The sequence below is a fragment of the Dicentrarchus labrax genome, unplaced genomic scaffold (genome assembly GCF_905237075.1).
Source record: "Dicentrarchus labrax unplaced genomic scaffold, dlabrax2021, whole genome shotgun sequence".
In the NCBI taxonomy this organism is placed as follows: Eukaryota; Metazoa; Chordata; class Actinopteri; family Moronidae; genus Dicentrarchus; species Dicentrarchus labrax.
The window spans coordinates 2,487,827-2,510,777 of NW_026136713.1; the positions used below are offsets into that span (position 1 = coordinate 2,487,827).

Genomic DNA, 22,951 nt, shown 5'->3' on the forward strand with positions numbered 1-22,951 from the left:
CAAAGACCAAGAAATTATATCTGTCAAGACCAGTGTTGGGCAGTAACTCATTACTAATAATAATATTACCGTAATAATATAAGTTTCCCCATTAACTAGTTGTGTAACTAGTTACTAATAAACTTCAGTAATAAGATTACAATTATCTCCCCAAAAACTATTACTTACAACCTTATTATTGTTGTCACCCCACTACTGAATCTCACAATCCAATCACATCCTTGGATTAATTTTTGTAATCATGGAGAAAACTAGTTTGGAAGATGGAAATGTTGGAAATAATACATTACTTTGATTTCAACAAAGAAAACTGGATTTTAATCGTCGTTAGTCTGAATTTTGGGGAGAAAGAACACAATTACAATGTTTCTCCTCTTTTTGTTTGATAAATGTTATACATTAGACACTGTCAATGACAGTGTATATTAGGTAGTTCTGTTTCTCTTAATTTGCGCAAATGTTGCGTGCTAAACACTCTTTTGTTTATACACTGTAAACTAGAGCTGACCCTGCATGAATGTGTGTGAAAGGGCTGAGTGTGGCATGTAGTGTACAGCGCATTGAGTGGTCGAAAGACTAGAAAGGCGCTATATAAGTACAGTCCATTTACCATTTATATGTCTCATGAACACACTCAGTCAGAAGAAAGACTTCCAACTCGGGAAATGGGACCATCCAAGGGGCATGTGAATACACCATGAGCCCGGCACACTTCAAACCAGTCCAAACCAGAGAAACATGAATTAAGAAACAGGACACAGGACCCCACCGCTCAGAGTAAGAAGGGCCTTTAAGAACCAAAGAATGGCAGTTTAACATAATTTGCACTCCTGTCCTTCTTTCTTTGGATAAGGCCCGTCACTCATTCACCCACATCTGAAGAGCCCATAATCAACCTTCACACAGGCCGTCCACACATACCTGCGGTTTTATTTCCACCCGTGCTGATCAGCAGGGAATTCCAGCACTGATTCACCGCGATGACTGCTTTTTTTTTGTCCGACGGCATCTGCAAGAAAGGAGAGCTCCGACAGGAAAAAGTTCAGCCTCCTATAATCCGCTTTGCCTTTGTGAAGTGAGTGACTTTGAAACTCGCTATCACAATTACCCCCCTCCCCCTCTTCCCCCGACTCACCGGAAATAGAGAAGTCGTTCTCTCCATTTCACCGTCCACCTCTCTTCAAATCCTCCCGTTTGTTTGGGGAATTGTAAGTCTCTCTCGTTTTTTTTTGTTCTTATATTATCTTTCATTATACTCTATTGGTTTTTCTCATTTGGAGCCTGGTGTGCATAAACGCACATGGAAATTAAAACTTTTTGGTTTGTGACAGAGATTAGCGTCGAGTGGAGGTCAAACATAATGGCTTCCATTTAACAAGAAAATAGATATGATTATACTGCACTTGCTCTTCGTTCAACTTCTGTCCTCAATCTGAGCGGCGCTGCTCCGATAGCTCTGCCCTCATTATGCGCCAACAAAAGGGCCCGGACCAACGGCTCACACCGCCGCTCCTTGCTATTTGTCATCCTATATTTAACACCAGAATGGGATTCTCAAACCAAAAAAAGGAAGACTGAGAAATTGAATGGGTGTTATTTACCCACCCTCCCTGTTTGCTTGTAATATTTATAGTGTGCACCAACAAAGGTTTTGTTGGCATTGGATGAAAACATTGATGAAAATTCAGCATGTACAGGAGGATTAAACGGGACTAGAGATGATTTAGCGTGTGCATCTGAACTCCATCTGCAGATACCACAATCTACCTCGGATTACAGCCACAACATCGACTTCAGACAAATAAAAACACAACAAGATCTCCTAAATCTACATGGCTGTTTTAAAACTGACTGAGTTGATTACAAAATGTTTGCTGACATGATTGAGGAGACAGTTTTCCTGATTTGTCATTAACATATTGAGGTCATGTTCGCCATATATTATCACATTTTGGGGAAGTGGTCACAAGTGTTCATTTCATGCTCAGATTAGTATGCTGGAAAGCTTTAATCAATCAATCAATACAATACAGGGAATCAAGTGTTTTTATTTGTTACCTCGTACGGAAAACCAAGCGGCTCTTAAACCTACTGCTCAACTGCAAGGCTCCAAATAAAATATCAATTTGTAAAAGGTTTACAGCGTTTGAAACCATCCAAACGATAAGTTTGGGGCTGTATAAATGTCCGCCACATGTTTGTCTCTGTGGTGAAACAAAGCCAGAGCTTTGTACACATTCCTGCACAGATTCATTTGTTATTGAGGGTTAATGAGTGACTGTGTCATCCAATGAGGACATGAATTGTTACAGGAAGCTTATGCACCATAACAGCCCGACCTCATATAGAAGTTTGTCATTAAACAGAGAGGCCAGCAAGTTCTTTCTCCCAACTTATTAAATACTGCCGCTTGGTCAGTGGCACTGCGTTTCAAAATATGAAGCTGTAGGTATTCTTTAGTGTCATTTCTGGACAAGAAGGGGTCCGCAATCAAATTAGCAATAATGACTAGGCAACAGCCGGTTAGAATTTCAAAATGAAGCAGCTTAATATTGTGAAACAGTTGCTGTTGAGTTAAGTTTAAGCACAAAAACTACTTGGTTATGTTTTAGACTGTAAGTTACATTCCTTATGTAACTAACACAAATAACTTAAAAGATATCAACTTTGACCATTGGTTTCAAACAGGAAAGAGCGACCTCCTGGGTTAAAGTCCTGTGTTTGTTTGAGCCATCCATCCACCCCACCACCTCCATATGCAGACTTTCTGGCTCTTTATACTACATCTATATTAAATACCGCTTAAGTATGGAGCCCTGCAGGTCCACAGATGACACTAAGGGGCACCTGCAGCGTCACATTTTGAAGGGCCACTGACCAAGCTGCAGTGTTTCACGAGTTGGGCAGGCTGGAGATCCTGGATCCAGATTATTATTTTTTTTTTGTATCAATGATGATAATATGCTTGATATGCTTTGCAGATCAAATCAAGACACTTCTTCACATTGCTGGAAAAATTATATGAAATATAAATTAGCTCCATCTTGACCACATTAATGTGACAGCTAGTCTCTGTCATACCTTTTGTACTTTTACTTATGTAAAACATTGAATGCAGAACTTTTTTACATGAATATGTCTGCATATATCTTTATATCATATTATTGTTTTTATCTATAACAGTGCATTATATTGTATGAGCTCACTGATGATTCTCATACACAAAGCACTCATACTGAGTAAAATGGGTCAAAATCCGTACTCCGGCTTAACAACTTCTGGTTACTACCGCCCACTTACATAGATACAGATGATGGGGTACTTGCTCATCCCCAATATATGTGTATATATATATATATATATATATACACACCAAGAACCTCATAATTGTACAGAAATAAATAAATTTACTGACTTTCCTCCACTTTATAAAAACTACCTTCTCACAGCATTGGGGACTGAATCAGATTTCTGAAAACTGTAAAAAAAAAAAAAAAAAAAAAAAAAAAAAACAGTGGACATAAAGAAAACACAGAATTCCTTCAGTCAGGTCACCTGAAATCGGACTTTTTCTTTTACCACAAGGAAATACATCAAAATAAAGGCACGCAAGACTGTCCTTTTCGCCATTTTTTCCCAGTTTATTGTTGGCATATTGGTGTGTTTGTAACGTGTGAGAAAGTAATGTGTGTATACTGTATGCCACCGCATTGTGTACAACACCTTTTGCATTTGGCCATGTTTTTGTTCTTCATAAATGGACCCTTAAAGTTTTGGTTACAATGACACATAATTACCATGGATTTCAACCTAAATTATTACCTCCTTTTTATTTATAGACATGATCTTTATCCAAAAGTGGAGAGAGAAAAAAATGAAATAATGTCAAAAAATGAGAACTTGAGTTTTACATCTGCTACGGCTGTTCTGTCTCTCTTTACGTCTCCCCAATGGGAAAAACAAAAAGCCTTCTTCAGGGGCACTTAAATAAGAGTCGAACCTCTGAATCAGAATGTGGAACCCAGCAAACGGATGGCACGCCTTCAGAACAAGTAGATATAGATAGATTTATATATAGAGTTTTATATTCAGCTTGAAACTTTTTAAAAGAGTACAGTAAACACTTCTCACACATGATAGAAACTACTTGATCCCTCAGAATCAGAAAATTGCGGGCAAAACACTGTCCAAGCCCACGATAAGGTGAACCCACCAAACCCAAAGTAGAACAAAAAGAACAAAAACTGAAAAAACAAAATAAAACAGAAAAATAAAAAAATATCCTGCCCACAATCTTTTCTTACAAAGTTTGAAGTAGATCGGAATAGAGACACCTGACCACACAAACAGAATAGAAAAATCTAAAACAGTGGTATTGCATTTTGAAATGCACAAAGATTCTCCTGTACAATTTGGCGTCTCTCTGTGAGTACAAACGCCTAAAGGGCTCAGTGGCGGTTCCTCCAGGTGGCTCTCGATTTGTCTTTCAGTACACATACATAGTCCGCGTCGGGTTTAATTTCTTCAGAGATGTATACATCAGTGCTGTAAACAGACACACGCAGATTGGAAAAAGGACGAGAGATCAGTGTCCAGTTTCATCTCTCTGTCGCCAGTGTTCTTCCTCCTCCTCTTGTTAGTTTCTCAGTCCTGCTGAGACAGTGGGCTCCCTTCAGGTAAGGCTATCCATCTACCTGCCTGCACTCATCTCCCAATCCCCCCACGCTCTCCTAATCCCAAGAGTGGGGTGCCTCCAAAGCCCGGCAGTGCTCCAAGGAATTCCAGAAAGCTCCTCGAGGGTGTCATTCCTCAGTTTGCGTGTAGTTTGGGTGTGTTTTAATTTTGAATTTCAGGCTGGGTGAGGAGGGAAGAGGGCAGGGAGGGCAATAAAGGTTAAAAACTTGATGCTTCTTCTTATTTTTTTGTTTTTATAGCCTTGGTTGTTGAGGAGTGATTGTGCAAAGTCACGCAGTCTCTGGTATGTCCACGCGGAAAGAGCTAGCAAACCCTTTTCCTCGCTGCAGAGAGAAAAAAAAAAAAGCATGGTTAGCTGTGTTTGTGTGTAAGTGTAGACGGAGGGTGTCAAGTCTGAGAAGGAAGACAAAAACAGCACTTAAATGGCCTCATTCACACGGAATTAGAGGGTTCACATATGCACAACAAGGGGTAGGAAGTCTCACATCCCTCAGCTTGGCCGCTTTAATTCACTCTTGTGAAATGGCTCATGGATAATGGCTCATGGATAATATGTTAATATGTTAAGGGGGGGTTATGGGAATGCATGGGGGGGGGGACTAATGCATTGCAGCAACAAAGAGGAAGGCTGAGCTTTAACAGGCCAGTACAAGTCTTTGTTTGCCTGCCTCCGTGTCGTCTGAATTTGATGACGGTAATCACTGAGCTCTGGCTATCATCCCCACACCCACCCCCCTCTGACCCGACCGAGGCCAGTCCCAGGCCCAGGCCTGCAACTCCCCGGGACAAAAGAGTCTCTGTGTATCACTGGCTGACTTGATCAGATTAGAGGGAGCTTCAGCCTCTCCTGTATCATCATTCTATCCCTTCCTCCACTCCCCCTCTTCTTCCCCACTCAGCCCTCTCTCTAACCCCCCCACCAAACACACACACACACACACACACACACACACACTGCCACCCCCGCGCTCATTAGCATGAGGGCCACAGTGATCCACTTTGCGAGGAGAACGAGTGACGGTGTTGGTGGGAAACGCGGCAATATCAGAAGCCCTTCAATTGGAGTGCTGCATCATGAGCGCATAATAAGCACATCCATGGTAACTGCTGGAGCCACAACACAGTGTGGCTGATGGGCGTAAAGAGGGAAACACACAAATGATAATAATTTGAAACTTATTTAATGTTTGCCTGCATGAGGGGTTTTTACAAATAGCTGCATCAGAGCTGCCGTGGAGGCTACTGCGCTCATTCTGTTCGATACAACCTTTTCTTTGTCACGACACCAGTGCTACTACAATTTTGTATAATTTCACAAGTTCTGTTATTGTTATAATAGGAAGTTTTTCCTTGCCGCCGTCGCCAAGTGCTTGCTCATGGTGGGAACAGTTGGGTCTCCGTAAATCATTTTATATGCAGTCTAGACCTGCTCTAATTTTCCTGAGATAACTTTTGTTATGAATTGGAGCTATATAAATTAAATTAAGCTGAAACTGAATTAAGTAATGATTTATTTTATTTTGCTGCTGTTGGACGGAAATCTTGGATGTCCAAATTTGTTACTTATCAGGAAATGTTGAGTCGAAAAAGTTAGCAGTGTTGGTTTAAAGGTTTTTAATTGGTTAATTTTTTTTTTTAAACCCAGACAGACAAAAGGGTGACCAATAGCATTGATTCATGAAAAAATAAATAAAAAGGATAAAACATGGACATACAGTACAAGGTTTCTGCCAGACAGCGAGGATTTCATACTTCCCTACCTTATACTGCTGTAATAACCTTCCTCAACATAATCAATATCATATAATTTGCATCCAATTAATTTATAACTGCCCAACCTTCGTCCCCTGGAGGGCCAAAACTGAGCCTTAATGGTGAATCACGAGCAAATTACAAACACCTATTGTACTGTTCAGAACCAAAATGGTACTAGACACAAAGTGTCACTTGGTTAATAATAATTAGGGATTCTACTTATTTAAAGCTTCACAAAAAAAGAAAACAGCATAAAACTTTAACTTTTAATTCTTATTTTTAGCCTTTTATTAGATTTTATTTTGCTAGAAATGTTTTTGCTGGAACCTTATGGCAGACCTTTGGGCATCCCTGTCTTATACTCATAAAACCCTCTCAATATGGCTGTTTTTTCAGAAAGATGTCAACATTAAGGGGTTGTGCAGCACCATTAAATTCCCACAACTGTTGATGCTTTAATTTTGTATTGTTTTAACTGTTCTTTATTCGGTTTACACTGCTGTATTTATTTTTGCTGCTACTACGGAAGATGTTTAGAGCCACATGTGAACAATTTAATCCTGAGTTTAAAGTCAGATTCTTCGTCTTCTGTAGGAATGTGTACAAGCTTATCCTAACCTACATTCAACTCGTAAAATTGGCCATCCTTTGTGAGGCCGGCACACAGCGTGCTAGAACACAGCCTTCATAAAGAGCAAAAAATGTGACACTTAGGAGCTTGCTCAATATAACGTTTTGATCCAGGATAAAAATAGGGGGGGGGAGCACAGCAAATGAATAAAACATTAATTAAAAGGAAAAAAAGAGCGTTTTTCCTGCTGCTCCTAACAGCATGCTGTGGTTTTAAATGATGGCACTGGGGAAGCAGCGGTGCTCTGACAGTTTGATAATTCCAGCTAGCTGTGTCGGATGATGAGAGAGGGGGCCTCTTCAGGCACTGCTTGACAAAATTATAATTAAGCATTATCACCAAATTGCAGTGATTGAGAATGTATCTCTTTGTGGCCTGTGAATGAGAGTTTAGAAACAGTAATTCCTTGAAAAATGCGCCTTTTCCCATTTTTTTTGCCGAGCTCTGTGAGAGCAACCATTTTTTCCATAGTAAGACAGAGCTTCCTTCATGCTAACATCTGCACCCACATCAAACCAACCTTAAAGATCACATTGCTTTTGGCACATTTAATTTGGAAAGGCCCACAGGCTAATCAATGCTGGAGCTTTTTGTGTGTGTGTGTGTGTGTGTGTGTGTGTGGTGGGGGGAATCGAAACGGTAGGTGAGGGAAGATAAGATCATTGCAGTCGGAGATAATAGAGATGCCTGAGAAAGAGGGAAGAGTTAGTTAAACACTCTGACAGGGAGGCTGACAGAACAGGGGTCAGACCTGAAATGAATTTCACGCTTCCTTCCGCCGGCCAATCCGAGAAGAAAATTTAATTTGGAATCTTTTTTTCACCTAATTCGATCACCAGATCTGCGAGTTGATTTGGCAGGCACTTAGGCCAGAGCAAAACACAATACTCACTTAAATAAGCCAGGTTATAAGGTGCTCTGGAGCTAGGCAGAAATGCCTCCAACTCTTTCCTCTCTAGGGAGCCCTGGTGATGGCTGAGGTGATGGTTTTTGAGAAGGTGGTGGTGGTGGTGGAGGTGTTGGTGACTGAGACTCTCTTTGCCAAAGGTGGAGAATGACTTATCGGCCGTTTGCTCGGGGCTTTCAAATACCTCTGTGTCCGGGACCGAGTCCATGCCGGGCACGTGGAGGTTGCTGCGGTAGTCAGGGCCCTGGCGCCCTTCAGAGGGCACAAAGCTGGGCATCCAGCAGCGATCGGAGTGGCCCAGGGCCTTACACTCCTCTGTGCAGTTAGAGAACAGATCGGTGCCTGGGAGAGAGGAAGGGGAGGGAGGAGATAAAATGTGAGAGGTGTTAAGGAAGTTAGTGTCTCTTGAACACACACACACCATCTGATGCATATCCGCAAGACTTTCACAATATGTATTTATGCAACCTGCTCTTTGATTTCTCATGTCAGGGCTTTTCTGTTCCCTGATCGCTGAGATCAAAGCCAACCACACAATGTTGAACACACACACAGAAGGAGTGTGGAACAAAGACTCATGGGACTGCTGGTTCTGCTTTGTAAAGTAATAAAAAACTATAATATAATGTATAGAATATAATTTTGGGTACACATACAGGTACAAGCTATTTTCCCTCGATGCTGCTTTATACTTGTACATTTATCTAACAGTTACCAAGTACTATTTTACTACAAGGTTTTTCATAGAAAAAAACAATTTCAGTGTGTGGAAGATGACAATAAAGGGGCAATTTTAGGACAATAAAAAAAATAAAAATAGAGCCAAAGCCATATTGTGACCATCCGGACCCACAATAATGTGCCCCACCCTACCGGAGTCTGAACCTTGGCAGAATTTAACTTACTTACTTATGAGCACAGAGAATTTAAGAAATGTAAAAATGAAAACCAAGTAAGAGAGAGAGTATTTCAGGACAGACACAGGAGGTGCTTTACAGATATGACATACTTTTATTTTATTAGTATTTCTACTTACTTACTTACATCCACTGTTACTATTTAATGTACACATCTTGTTGATGGTACATGAGATTTCGAACTCAGGTACTTGTTGTATCAGAACTTTCACATCAGGCTGAGCTGCAGCCAAGCAATTTTTTGTTTTTCCAAAGCAGTACAGTATTTATTTTACATGACATTTTAGTAAATTCATCATAGGGTAAAGGATTTCACTGCAAAGAAATAAACTGCCACAGCGAGCCACTCAGCACTCTTTCTCCAAAGCAGAATGATTTCCGTCAATGGGTGAGATACTCTAATTCATTAATTCAGTTTGAAACAACTAATTCATTGTAGTTTCCCTTGTTTCTGAGCAAGTAAAGCAAATTGCTGCTCTACAATCAAGACAACTATCCCTGACATAAGTTAACTTGCACTGAAAATTATTCTTTCACTTTTTTTAAGAAACAGACTTTTGTTGTTAAATAATTGAATAGATGCCTGGTTAAGATGAAGATTTATGGCCTTGAAACTGTTGAGGTCTCTTTGTTTTCTTTTTCCTCAAACAATTCCAAGGCTAACGAGAAATCTCTCTGCTGCAGGAATGGGCACAAGTGTAAGAACTTGTCATTTCGTATGGTTTAATAGTGAAATTTATCAACACATTTTCAATAATGTTTTTGGGGGGTTTTGAAGGGGAAGCAATTCAGTTTGAAACAACTCAACACCAACAACCAGAAACACAATTCTCAACCTTGGACATGCCCACACGGTCAAATAAAGTCAATTATAGCACAGACTCATTCCTGAATAATGCAAACATAATGCACAAAATGTGGGAGAAAGCGTGGGGTCAGTTGGAACCCCTTTGTGGGTTAATCCGACCTCTGAGTCTTTGTTCTCTAAATTCTCTCTAAATTAATGAAATAATTCCAGACGATTAATAAAATTCCCCCTAAAATCTGGTTTTCTCTCTTCTTACTGGGATTAACATGTTCACCCTGGTACTTATGGCAAGAAATATCTCGTTTTTTATTTGGTTTATCTGCTTCAAAGTTCTAACGTGTGTAAAATGTTGTTAATAATTAACAATTTCCTAGGACAAATGCCAAAGACATGACCCCAATGGTGGCTGGTGCCAAACACCAAACAAAGCTCTGAATCCTCACCAGACAGATCGCCTGTGCTAGACACTATCACCTCGCATTTATCTTCAAGAATTGTTGGCCGTTTACATGCAGCAACATGCAAAAAAACTTCCCCAGGAAGGGGGGGGGGGATTTATACATCACAGCCAGAGTATGTGTACGTGTGTGTGTGTGTGTGTGTGTGTGTATAGGGTGCAGTCTTCAAAGCCATTGCCCATGGTCCCTTTAGAATTAGATTAACCAAACCACAAACTCAATAGTATTGGATTACCCAGCCTGCCCGTGTCCCGAGCCCTCAGCCTCACCCCCCTTTACGAAACCCATTGTCCTCCATAAAAGGCTGGCTGCAGGTACAACTGAAACCCAGTTTGAGCATGCTCTCTTTCATGTGGAGCAATTATTGTGAGGCCTTTTTAATGGCTGCAATCCTTCGCCAGAAAATCACCTTTTGTCAGCGAGCAACGCGGAACAGAGTTAGCGGGAACGTTCAAGTGCGGCTATTTAGGCCGAGTAAGCCTTAAGCCAAATTGTGTTTTCATTGCCCCATATGTTTTTCACAGTAGGACCCAGATCCTGTGTATGCATGTATTTTGAAGCCTAAATCCGCTTGGTTGTGTGTGTGTGTGTGTGTGTGTGTGTGTGTGTGTGTGTGTGTGTGTGTGTGTGTGTGTGTCTGAGTCGCTGTTTGGGGCTACAATCTGAACTGTCCAGCTAGGGCTATCTGCTGCTAATCCCTCTGAATACAGACTGATTAGACTAAAACTGCTGCCATCCCAGTAAGCAGTGGGTGTGTGTGTGTGTGTGTGTGTGTGTGTGTGTGTGTGTGTGTGTGTGTGTGTGTGTGTGTGTGTCTGTAGCGGTCAGCAAAGGGGGAATTTGCTTTGTTACAAAGCGGATTAATTTGGCTTGCCGTCACTAACAGCTTGGAAAAGTGCCCGGTCTCCTAACGAGAGGGTTTCTTATTAAATATTAACCAACATGCCATAAATACGCCATCACATTAGGTTGTAATACAGCCTCTTAGAGGAAGAAACAACTTACTGTACGGCTGACGTACTGTATCAGTGCACCTGGACAGTCAGAGCTCTGCTTCCATTACAAAATGGATGCTGTGTTAATTCTCAAAATGGGAACGGGAAATATGGCATTTAGGCTCTGTCAGGGAGATAAGACTCACACACACACACACTCAAACACACACACAGGAAGAGAGACAGAGGGATGTAGGGAGAGTAATTTCAGCCACAAAGCCAGCTCAAGACATCTTGATATTTCTTGACATTTTGGCAAAATTAGATGTTCCCGTGTCACATTAGACAGTCTCGCCACACACACACACACACACACACACACACACACACACACACACACACACACACACACACACACATACAGAGCCTGAGCCTGAGCCGTGCTTAAAATGTGAAAAAAGGTGGTGGACTAATGCCTTCATCTCTCCGTCACGTAGTACTCCAACAATTTTCTCAGAGCAAACAGAGTTCTCGGTCCAGCTGCGGAGTACAGTATCTGCCCTCCACTTCAGCGACGGGATGAAAAAAAACTGTGTCAACATGTCTCGCACTGAGCCAAAAACAAGCAGGGGGGCCAGCAGCAGACAGAGGGAAGGGAGGGTAATGCGATCTTGAGGAGCGCTGACCCTCGTTACTTCTGATGCCTCATCTCATCTTATCATTCTGCACAGCCCCCGCGCAGGGCAGACATAAAGTCTCGATAATAACCTTCATTTGGTAATTGGTATGCAGAGGTCTGAAAAATGAATTACTGATCAGCGAGCTGTTACCACGGTGATAACGTGAACTGCAGGCCTAAGGAGGAATTCATCACAGCAGTGACGAAGAGATGGAAGTGAAGTTGGGGGCGCAGGGTGGAGAAGGGGGATAGAAAAGTGGATAAGCGCCTCGACTCAATCTTCTCCAACTGCGTGACATTGGCTATATTGATAATGTGTACTTTACACATGTAGCTGGGCTGGAAATGGGGTCCTGAGGGGACTCCCGGGGTGTCAGAAGTGTACCTAGAGGGTCAGGCAGCAAATGAGGAGCACTTTAATTCCACTGTGATTTTCACAAGAAAATGTGCCCATTACAGAATGTATAGAATGACCTTTAAGTTCACTCTGAGCACTTCTACTACAAAACTCTACAACACCAACCCCACATCGGAAAGTGCCAGAAGCTTGTAAGTGGACCTTAAGTTAAGTTATTTTTCTCAGGCTTATGAGGGAAGTTTCACATTCAAAAGGAATGTAAGAAAATACTGTTACACTTGAGTATCGCAATATTGTTTAGTAATAGTAATAAATAATTGGATTTTTTTGTTTAAACTCCCGATAGCTGTATGGCAGTGCTGTAAACTGAGGACTGTGAACGTAAAATAACGAAAAATAAACGTTTTCTGATTATCAAGGACTCAAATCATTAATAATCAGAAAATAAACCTATAACTGATTTATCATTCAAATTATTAGCTGGTAGTTTCTGCTGTGTGAAGAAATGCAGCTTTCTTACATTTACTGAAGTATTGTACTAAAGTGACCGAATCTATCTGTTGGGAGTTTAAACACAAAATAATTGATACAATATCTTACATTCCTATCATATACTGAATGAAACATGACGTTTTTATGAAATTTAATACAGTGTTATGGATGGAAATGTTATGTTAAAATCAGTTACACTTCTACCAGCTACAACATTAAAATGCAGTAGTAAGTAGTGTTATGTTATTTCAGGGTTCTAGTATTGACTTTAACTTTAACTGACATTATATACTCTATCTATAATGAGACAGTAAATAAACATATAAAATAGATATATGAAATCGTACATACATGTGTTTAAAGGTGAAAATAATGTATGTGAAAGACAAAATGAAGATTATACGGGAAAAACAATGAATGTATGTAGGCACAGAATACATACAGCCACTCATAGTTCTTTGATCAGTAATATTCTGAATACAGTTATTTCACTTTTAGTGGAGTATTCTTTTATAGTTTATTTGTATTTCATTATAAAGTGAATCCCTTCAGGCTCTATGAGAGTTTGCCAGACAGAATCAGCTATTGCTATTATACGATTACTTCGGGCTGTGGCACCTTGTGAGGCACATTATTCTTGACATTTCATAGACTAAATAATTATATGATTAAGCACTCCTGAAAAAATAAATTGGTTTCACCTCTACTAACATGTTTGCACATCGTTTTCTCCAGTAGCACAGCAGACCTGAGACTTGTACACTGTTAGGGTTAACAAGCAAGATTTTGACATTTTCTGAGGTAACACATTAGGAATATTTTAATATATATATATTAAACGTTCAATAGTAGCAGTAGTAGTAGTGGTAATGGTGATAGGTGTAATAGAAATATAGCAGCAACAGTTTTACCACTCATAATGCTAAATTTAACATTGTATATATACACATTTATCTTCTTTTTCAGCCCACTAAAAAACATGCCAGTCCACACACATCTGCACACTGCGGTGTAAGATGGCACATCATGCAAAGATGGATGATTTAATATTCCATAGCTCTGAGCTATTTTGGCTATAATTTGATTATAATAATATAAACATTTTCCGTTTTCGGACGATAATTTATCTGCATTGATAATTATACTGTAACCCTACTCTGAATTTATCTACAAACACCCGTTGCAGGTGATTTCCGAACCAGTTTTTGACTCTTTAAGTGCGTCCTTGATGAGGAAAAATGGAGTGGTTTGATCAGGGAACAACCAGCCTGAAACAGCAGAAAATGTTGGCACGACAACGCAGCCAGCAGCGGGGGAAAAAAAGAACACAAATCACTGTGTCAGAAATACAACCACTGCTACAGTAAAAAAGAAGGAGGCAGAAAGATTATGTGCCAATGAGGGTAAACAGCACCATCCTCCTCTGTGAGACCTGCTTCCAACACGCGTTCAAACTAATCTCACTGGAGCATACTGTATATCTGCCAATATGTAATCGTTATGCTTTAATATGTAGTTCAGCAAATTTAGCCTTGAGATGAAAACCAATATGTTCCTATAAATCTGATCACATGGAAAAGAAAAAAGAAAGAAATACCTCCTCTCTCGCTGATGTACTCATGACAGAGGCGAGAGAAGAGGCTAACACACCATTGTGATGGATGACATGGACACGTTTATTTAACATTAGCATTTATTAAACACTGACGCAGTTCGAGTGCGCTCGCTGCTGACAAACTCAATTAGCACACGCAGGGTAAAGCCTGTGTTTCCTTTTTGCAGCATTGTGGGAGCAGAATTGCGAGACATTAAGCCATGTTATCAATTATCCTAATCAAACAACGACTTAATGCACGGCAAATAATCTGTTTAAAGGCAGTAAGCTGGCTGATAACTCTGCAACAAAGTAACTCTATCCAATTTGACACCACCAAGGGTACTCAAAGTCAGTGGTGGAGCTGCCGTTGCATCACAACTGGACGCACTAAATGGCACATGCGACAGTGGGATTGTATTAACAGGCAGGGCTGCCGACACACTCCAAATAGGACACAAAGCAGCTGGCTGGCTCAGGCCCAAGCAGAAAAAAAAATTCCACAGTGGGGAGATTCATACTTTTATCATCTTATTCTGTGATCAGATACTTCCTCGTTGAAAGCAGATTTATATTCCTCAGAATAAGATACTGGACAAAAGGATAGTTGGCACTGCTACTCAAGGGCTAGCAGCATTCATATAAGATACTAATACATTCAAAATTGGACATAAAGCACCTGGCAGGCTCTGAAGTACTGATTCAACTTCTTTACTCAAGTAAAAATGAAAAAGTACCAGCTTTGAAATGTACTGAAAGTATAAAAGTATAAAGGACTCTCTTGGTTTCTCTACCAGCTGTTTCTGTACAAAGCTAACTGAAACTTCAAACATGGTCAAGTCTCGCTTTGGGTGTTTTTGTCACTTTAGGTCTGTTGTGCGTGATGCACAACGGTCTTGATGTGTGTGATGCAGACAAATATACATAATGGATAATTTCCCTCAAACGCATTAAAATTGAAGTAACAGGCCTGTTTTGAAAATGTAAGCAGTAGAGAGTGCAGGTATTTATGTAAAAATGTAGGGCAATAATGTAAAATGTTCTCAAGTAAAGTACAGATACCTGACAAAACTACTTAAGCACAGTAACAAAGTATTTGTACTTTACTACCCATTTCTGATTAGGTGCAAAAGAAAAACAGATGCAGTTGTGAGTAGGGCTGGGTATTGAACTGCAAGGTTTTTTGGTAATGCATGAGATTCAAATGTCAAAAACCGTCAAGTCTAGAGAGAACAAATTCATTTCAATTCAATTCAATTTTTATTTGTATAGCGCCAATTCATAACAGAAGTTATCTCAAATGTCTGGACAGATTCAGAATCTGGTTTCAAGTCCAACCGATGTGGGATTTTTGAGGCTGATACTGATTTTAGAGGATAAAGATCAGCGGTTACAGATATGGCAGACGATATAGTGAATTTATGAGCTGGAATGAAATTGTGTGGTTATACCCTTATGTTTATTTTTTGTTTGTAAAGCACTTTGGATCTCTGGGTCATAAAGGTGCTATATAAATAAAGCTTTACTTACTTACTTACTTACTTTATTTCCCAGCCGATCAACATGGACAAAGTGTGTGGCAGTTAGTAAAGTGGTAATTTGATTAATGGATTGATATATTAATATTAACATAACCCTAACCCAATTTTAGAGGATTTGTCTTCAGGAATCCTTTTTTTTATTTTTAGGTTTAAAGTTTATAAAGTCTTCACAATCAATCACTGATAAAACTTCACTAGGAATTAATCCTTGTTCCAACATCCTAAAAATGTACTAAAAGTTAAAATGTTCCATTCCTCCTTTTGCTGGGGACCTCCTACAACCCACTAAAGGACCCCTGTTGGTTTGAAAATCTGCTGTTTTAGACAACATCTTACATTCGCCAACTTCTTCTGATTTTGTTAAATGATAAAAAAAGAGTTTATATTCCTCAAAGTAAGGCATCAAAAAATAATGTACCAAACTCAAGTATAAATTCTAAGTCACATCCAGCCCTACTTGTGTGAAAGACTATTCATAACAGAAGATGAACTCTGGCTGGCAGCGTTCACGTGAAATGCTAATGCACTGGAAATAGGACAACTCCATCCACATAAAGCAGCTGGCTGGCTTGGTCCGATTAGGAGTGAGAATGTTCCGCTGTGGTGAAAGAGAAAAAGCTGCAGCTTATTAGAGCTAAAACAGGGGGCAGAGAGGGGGTCTGGCTCTGTGTGTTTCTGTTTACTGAGCTCTGTGTAACCCATCTAGGCCCACTGGAGTGACAGTGAAAGTGGCTCCATTTGGCACCGGCGAGGGCCCCTGCTGCGGCTGACCAGACACGATGACAGGCTCCGTACACAGAAGGCCCGCACCAAAGAAAGCTTGCCACTGAATGAAGACATAAAACCAGCATTCATAAATCAGCGGGGCCCTATTGTGTGAGCTCAGATGGGTTCCTTTAGGAGAGGGAGATTAAAAAAAAGGATGGATGTGGAAGAATGTGGTCAGGGAAGATGGGAGAAAAGGAGTAACTGCATAAATGAATGCATTAATTAATTTAATGAACGGATGAATCGCCTGTTTTGTCTGCGACGGCCGCAACCTATTTGGTCCTCTTCCCAGCTCTCCGGAGCGAGCGCGGCCTCATTAAAAAGCCTGTCATGTCTCACGCAGTGGTCTCCAGCACCGAGTGACCGAGCTCACAGGGAGCGGGCTCCTCATTAACACCGCCACATATTTACAAACAGCGGCGGGAGGGGGTCGCTTTCTGCTCGCCGACACGAAAAACCTCATGTGTCAGGGGATTCTGTTACCAGCCGTCCAAAGCTTTTTATCTTCTTTTTTTTTTTTTTTTAAGGGATGACAGGAAATCACAAGCCACATGTCACTGGAGAGAAATCAGAATGTCTCAAAGTACAACAGCATCAGCATAAAAGCTGATCGGACCTGTCGGACTCACTCAAACGGTGATGCTGACTCCACTTGTGTGTGATGTTGGCCCTTATTAAAATGAGCTTTCATTCTCCTCACAAACTGAGAAAGAAGAGTCCACATTTCAGCGCTACAGGGATGGGCAACAACCTGCTCTCGGACCCACACTGCATAGTAACCACATGCTAATCAGCAACGCCCACTCCAGTCCTACAGAAGCAAGAGAGCCATTGATCCGCCCTCTGAACGTGCAGCTTAACAAATCAAATGCTGGAAAAAAAAGGCAGCTCTTACCGGAGGAATTGCCTCGGTTGGTGGCGTCGTGGTCGCTGTCCCCCTGCTCACTGTCTCCATGGCCGCTGTCTTTGGAGCTGACCAGGTCCGCCTCCTGGAACGCTGAACTGAAACCAAAGAGAATTTTTTATTTTTTTATTTTTATGTTTTTCATCTATTATCATTCCGGCGTGCATTTCTAATCTCTCTGATGCCATCTTATCATCGAGAGCATCGTCACATTAATGAGAGTTATCAGCGAATGAGGCAGGCGACAGATAAGAGGGTTATTACAGCTGGATGTGACAGCAGCACAGAGGCTGCAGTAGGGATGGGATCTGATAACCATTATCGATTTGGTAACGCTTGATTAATAAGGGTACAAATCATATACTTAAATTACTTAAGTACGACCTAAATGCACGACTCATGATAATTTAATGCATGAATGAAGGACGTATTATGAATTCCTGTTGCTCACCACTGACAAATGACTTTCTGTGATTAGTTCCCACATAATAAGTCATCAATTAAGGAATATGAATTCATATATTAATTGATATGCAACCAATTAGATGGAGTACTCTTAAAGTCTTTTTTTCAGGACCTTGCATTTCCTCAGCCTCTCCGATTACGAACAAATAGCTTCATATTTCCCAGTGGTATTCTTTGACACATTTTCAATTTTTTTGTGTTTGTTTGCTGTCTGATCACTCTCCTCTAATTTGTCCATTATGTGGTAAATGTGTCAAAAAATACCACTGGGTTTTGAGCAAATGCATGATCCTACAGAAAGCTTTAAAGTGACTGGAATCCTGCTAATTTGATAGCATTGATTAATGTAAGAATATACATTCCTGAACTGAACCACAAAAAGTCCCAGTGACTTGATCATTTGTAAATGATCAACAAGAATTTATGATACATCTTGCATTCATTCGTGCATTCAATCTTCATGAAGTATATGATTTGTACCCTGATTCTTTGTCAATTCCTTTATCAAATCCTGATCAATTTCCTGTGTGGAAGAGTAGGTCTGCACAGGTTCTCAGTATCAATGCAAGTGTTATTATCTCTGAGTCTGAACAGTCTAAAAACATTGATAGTAGTTTGAGTGTCTTAATGAAATAAGGCCACGCTTTAGACCGTTTCCTCTGGCAGTGTGGATGCACGAGTTTGACGTCATTGTTTTGCAACTCCGATGGATCGGACAATTCTCGATTCCTATCCCTAGGCTGCAGTGACTCCCTTTCTCCATATTTACCTGTTGACGCGTCTTGGCCTGTCGACCAGGTAGCTGAGCTCAGCTCGCTGGTGTTTGGTCTGCAAGAGAAGGGGGGCAGTTTTCAGTGCCTGTCGCTCGAGCACCTTGCGTAACACGATTAGCATAAAAAAAACCAAAAAAAACAACAGACATCAGAAATGACACAACCCACACAGTTCCAAGTTGATATTAGCTATGTTCAGCCATTACATGTATCACACGTGTGTTTTTGAGGAGGTGTGCTACTTTCCCACAGGGGGGAGGGGAGGGGAGGAGGGCTTATCAGATATGTTGCCAAGGCACAAGATGAAGTAATGCACCTATTCAGGGCTGGCACAGCCAAGACACGCATCTTTGTTCTAGTGCGACTCAGCAACTTTGTGACCAGTGTGCTTAATGTGAATGCTCCTCTCCTCCCGGGGACTGGGTCACACACACACACACACACACACACACACACAAATAGATGCACCCACAGCAACCAGCAGCCATTCTTATGTCGTTCTCTTATTCAGATTTTTTTTCTTTTTATTTCTTTTAAGTCTTGGGAGAACAACAAAAACATGCAATCATTGCTGTTTCAGGGCCGAGCTTCCTGAGGACTGCCAAAGGCAACATGTCAGCAACTGGTAGTCTAATCACTGTGTTTGCTTTAATGCCTCTTGTGAAATCAGTCAGACGATCTCGGCATACTACTGAACTGATGTACAACATTTTGGAAATGGAAAATGGCCCCTGTATAAAGCAGCTTTTGTATCTAGCTTGTACGGATGTTTGTTTAAATTGTATCAAACGGGCAGGCTTCTCAGGTTTTAGACATGCTGAGGGTCTCTGAATGGAAGGGGGGGGGTTAAACTGTAGGTATGAGAGGGACTCTTACCTCGTTTGATAAAATGCTGCCGTTTGATATGATGTCAGGCTGCTGGTCTGTGTACCCTGTCACTATGGCCCCGCACGGGTTGTGATCGGTGTCTGTGCTCCTAGATGGACTACACGGCTTTAGGAACATGAGGTCGGTTTTGGCAGACTCTGGAGTCAGACATACCTGGTAGCAATAGTTCTGGTTTTGGTGGTGGGAGCCGAAGCTCCCTGACTCCTCCACGGGGACTTGAGCCGTACCAGCTCCACTGACGTTGCCGGCGCTTTGCACCAGCATGATATCCGACTTGCTGAGCTTTTTCTTGCGGGCCCTTCCCTGCCGTGAGCAGCAGGAGCTGCAGCCCAGGCAGCACTCGCTGGTCAGGCAGGTGTAAATATTGAGCTTTTTGTCCTTCTGGCAACGCACAGCCAGCACGATCATAACCAGGAGGAAGATGAAGGAGACGGAGCCCAGGGCAATTATGAGGATGAGGGTGAGGTCCAGGGTGCCATCTTTGGCCTTGGCAGTGCCTCCCCGGTCCCCACCGCCACGGCCTTCAGCCACACTGTCTACCAGCATCACCAGAATGCTGGCACTGGAGGACAGCGGCGGCTGGCCGTGGTCTCTCACCTCAATCAGCAGGTCGTACAGCTGGTGGGGGTCTCTCTTGGGCGACACTCGCCTTGCTGTCCGGAGCTCACCTGTCCTCCAGTCCATCCTGAACATGCCGTTCTCGTTCCCCCTCTGGATGCTGTAGGACAGCCGGGCATTCTCACCATCATCCGCGTCCATAGCAACAATGCGGGTTACCAGATAGCCCGGCTCAGCTGAGCGGGGCAGGGGCTCCTTGGCTGTGCCATTCTTCCCCAGGGGGGCCAGCACTAGCGGGGGATTGTCATTCTGGTCCACAATGATGACTTTGACTGTGGCGTTGGAGGAGAGCTCTGGGGTGCCCGCGTCTCTGGCCTGAACCATGAATGTGAAATCCTTCAGCTGCTCATAATCAAAGGACCTGAGTGCATACAGATAGCCGGTCTCCTCGTTGATGGACACATAGGTTTTGACAGACATGCCCTGGATGTCACACTCTAATATGGAGTAACTGATGAGCGAGTTCTGGCCGATGTCCGGGTCCTGAGCCGTTACAGCGTGTATGTACGCCCCTGGCACGTTGTTCTCTGTCACATACACATCATATATGGGCTGCGTAAAAGTGGGCGCGTTGTCGTTCTCGTCTGACACCTGCACTCGGATGGACTTACTAGTGGCCAGTGACGGCGTCCCTTTATCCCGCGCCACCACAGTCACGGAGTAGTGGTCCGCCAGCTCCCGGTTCAGCGGGCCGTCGGTCACTATGGTGAAATAATTCCTGAAGGAAGATTTTAATTTGAACGGGACTTCACCGAGGATTTCCACGTGGATCTGTCCGTTCTCCTCTGCGTCCTTATCCGTCACACTCAGCAGCGCGATGACGGTGCCGGGAGCCGCCTTTTCGCTCACTGACTCGGTGACGGTGCTGAAGGTGATCTCGGGCGCGTTGTCGTTCACGTCGTTGACTTTGACCAGCACTTTGCAGTGCGCTGGCACCGCGTTTGGTCCCATATCCTTGGCCTGCACGAAGATCTGATACAGGCTGCTCTCCTCGAAATCCACCTCTCCGCGCACCTCGATGCGCCCGGTGCGCGGGTCTATGCTGAACAGGTCCTTAACGCGGTTGGAGATGTGGTTGCTGAAGGAGTAAACTATCTCCCCGTTTAATCCCTCGTCCAGGTCGGTGGCGTTCAGCTGTATGACCAGCTTGCCCACCGGCGCGTTCTCCGAGAGGCTCACCGTGTAAACGGGCTGGTCAAACACCGGCACATTATCATTAGAGTCCAGCACTTTGACCACCAGCAACGCGGTGCCAGTCCGGGGAGGCTGACCGCCGTCCACCGCGGTCAGCACATACCTGTGCGCCGCCTGCTGCTCCCTATCCAGCGGTTTCTCCAGGACCAGCTCCGCGAACTTGTTCCCGTCCGTCTGGGTCTGCACGTCCAGATAAAAGTAGTTATTTGTGGTGATATCATACGTGCGTAAAGCGTTAGAGCCAACGTCCGGGTCGAACGCGCTCTCCAGGGGGAAACGGGTGCCCGGAGTGGCGCTCTCCGAGATCTCCACCGTGATGTCTGTCTCCGGGAAGCTGGGCGGGTTGTCGTTAATGTCCACCACCTCGATCTCGACCCGAAACAGCTCCAGCGGGTTCTCCAAGAACACTTCCATGTTGAGCTGGCAGCTGGGGCTCTGCTTGCAGATCTGCTCCCGGTCGATCTTCTCGTTAACGAACAGGACGCCGTTCTCCAGGTTCACCTCCAGGTACGGTGTCCGAGAGCTGGGCACCACCTGGAAGCGGCGGGAGGCCAGTTTGGTAAGGTCCAGTCCCAGGTCCTCGGCGATATTCCCCACCAAGGTGCCATGGTCCGCCTCCTCCGGCACAGAGTAGCGAATCTGAGAGAGCACTCCATCCGTGATGCACAGGACAATCAAAAGCACAATCATCGCCGGGAAAAAAGTGCACTTAGGTAAAAAAAAAAAAAAAAAAAAAGATTATAAAGCGTATTATCCTCTGTGAACGGATGAAATGTCAATTTTCATCAGCCATTTCAGTCGGGAGAAAAAAAGTCTCCAAAATGCGTAAAAGTCTCCGGAAATGAGCGAGGCGTGCGAAGGAATGTGTCCCATCAACAAAGAGGCATTTTTGGAGGTTTAAAAGCAGTTTTAATGACTGCACACTATTTTCCCCCTCTGTTCTGGCTCCGCTGTCTTGCTCTTCAGACGCGTCACGGAGAGGCTGCGGCGCACATTCCAGGGAAGCGCAGTTCTGACGGAGTGATGGAACCAGTCTGGAGAGGAGTTGGACGAAAAGAAATCGTAATCCACACAAGAAAAAAGAAAAGGCGCATTCTGTCCTCTGCGGTGGCCCCTGATCGCAGCGCAAATGTCAGACTTTTTCCTGTTTGCGTTTTGCGCCTCTGTGGCTCCTGTTGGCACCCTGCTCCCTCACTGCGGTCACCTCCACTCCACTCTCTACTGACGCTGTTCACTCAGCTATTTGCCTTTTTCCCGCATCGCGCCTCCCCCTCGCAGCCCCGCGGCTCTAAATCATGCTGAGAGCTCTCTCCTGATTGGACGGCGGGCTTGCCTATCAACTCTCCCTCACTGTCCCCCCCCTCTCTCTCTCTCTCTCTCTCTCTCTCTCTCTCTCTCTTTCTCTCTCTCCACCTCCATCTAAACTCTGGCTCCTCTTTAGAATACCTGACGCAAAAAGAGAGAGAGAGAGAGATAGAGAGAGAGAGAGAGAGGCACAGACAGAACTGACAAAACTGGACCTATATGACTTTAACCCCTCAGCTGCCAAACTGTGATCACACTCCATCACC

General features: G+C 43.0%; 2 protein-coding genes across 7 annotated transcripts; both read right to left on the reverse strand.

The window, feature by feature from the left end:
* Positions 1-3,620: 3,620 nt before the first annotated feature.
* On the reverse strand, positions 3,621-22,646 carry LOC127375231 (protocadherin-10-like). 6 transcript variants are annotated; one of them, XM_051421219.1, is made up of 5 exons: positions 19,722-22,646; positions 18,677-18,735; positions 17,434-17,540; positions 7,974-8,330; positions 3,621-5,018 (listed from the first exon to the last, which is right to left on the reverse strand). In XM_051421219.1, the coding sequence occupies exons 1-5, from the start codon at positions 22,068-22,070 to the stop codon at positions 4,999-5,001; spliced, it is 2,892 nt and encodes a 963-aa protein (XP_051277179.1). In that variant the 5' UTR covers positions 22,071-22,646; the 3' UTR covers positions 3,621-4,998. The 6 variants fall into 6 exon arrangements, with proteins under 6 accessions (XP_051277179.1, XP_051277178.1, XP_051277174.1 ...); XM_051421218.1 differs by having other exon boundaries at positions 18,677-18,780; XM_051421214.1 differs by having other exon boundaries at positions 18,677-18,780; positions 19,557-22,645.
* LOC127375102 (protocadherin-10-like) lies at positions 7,347-22,070 on the reverse strand. Its single transcript, XM_051420938.1, has 5 exons — positions 19,557-22,070; positions 18,677-18,735; positions 17,434-17,540; positions 7,974-8,330; positions 7,347-7,387 (listed from the first exon to the last, which is right to left on the reverse strand). Exons 1-5 carry the CDS (start codon positions 22,068-22,070, stop codon positions 7,347-7,349), a joined length of 3,078 nt encoding a protein of 1,025 aa, XP_051276898.1.
* Positions 22,647-22,951: the final 305 nt, after the last annotated feature.

What these genes read in the sequence shown, in the direction of transcription:
- LOC127375231 (XM_051421214.1), bottom strand. Translation starts at nt 22,070, where the DNA reads ATGATTGTGCTTTTGATTGTCCTGTGCATCACGGATGGAGTGCTCTCT. An exon ending in GCAGCATTTTATCAAACGAG is followed by an intron (nt 18,781 to 19,556) that starts GTAAGAGTCCCT and finishes GTGTTACGCAAG; the next exon opens with GTGCTCGAGCGACAGGCACT. An exon ending in CAACCGAGGCAATTCCTCCG is followed by an intron (nt 8,331 to 17,433) that starts GTAAGAGCTGCC and finishes CCTCTCTCCCAG; the next exon opens with GCACCGATCTGTTCTCTAAC.
- LOC127375102 (XM_051420938.1), bottom strand. Translation starts at nt 22,070, where the DNA reads ATGATTGTGCTTTTGATTGTCCTGTGCATCACGGATGGAGTGCTCTCT. An exon ending in GCAGCATTTTATCAAACGAG is followed by an intron (nt 18,736 to 19,556) that starts GTAAGAGTCCCT and finishes CTTCTCTTGCAG; the next exon opens with ACCAAACACCAGCGAGCTGA. An exon ending in CAACCGAGGCAATTCCTCCG is followed by an intron (nt 8,331 to 17,433) that starts GTAAGAGCTGCC and finishes CCTCTCTCCCAG; the next exon opens with GCACCGATCTGTTCTCTAAC.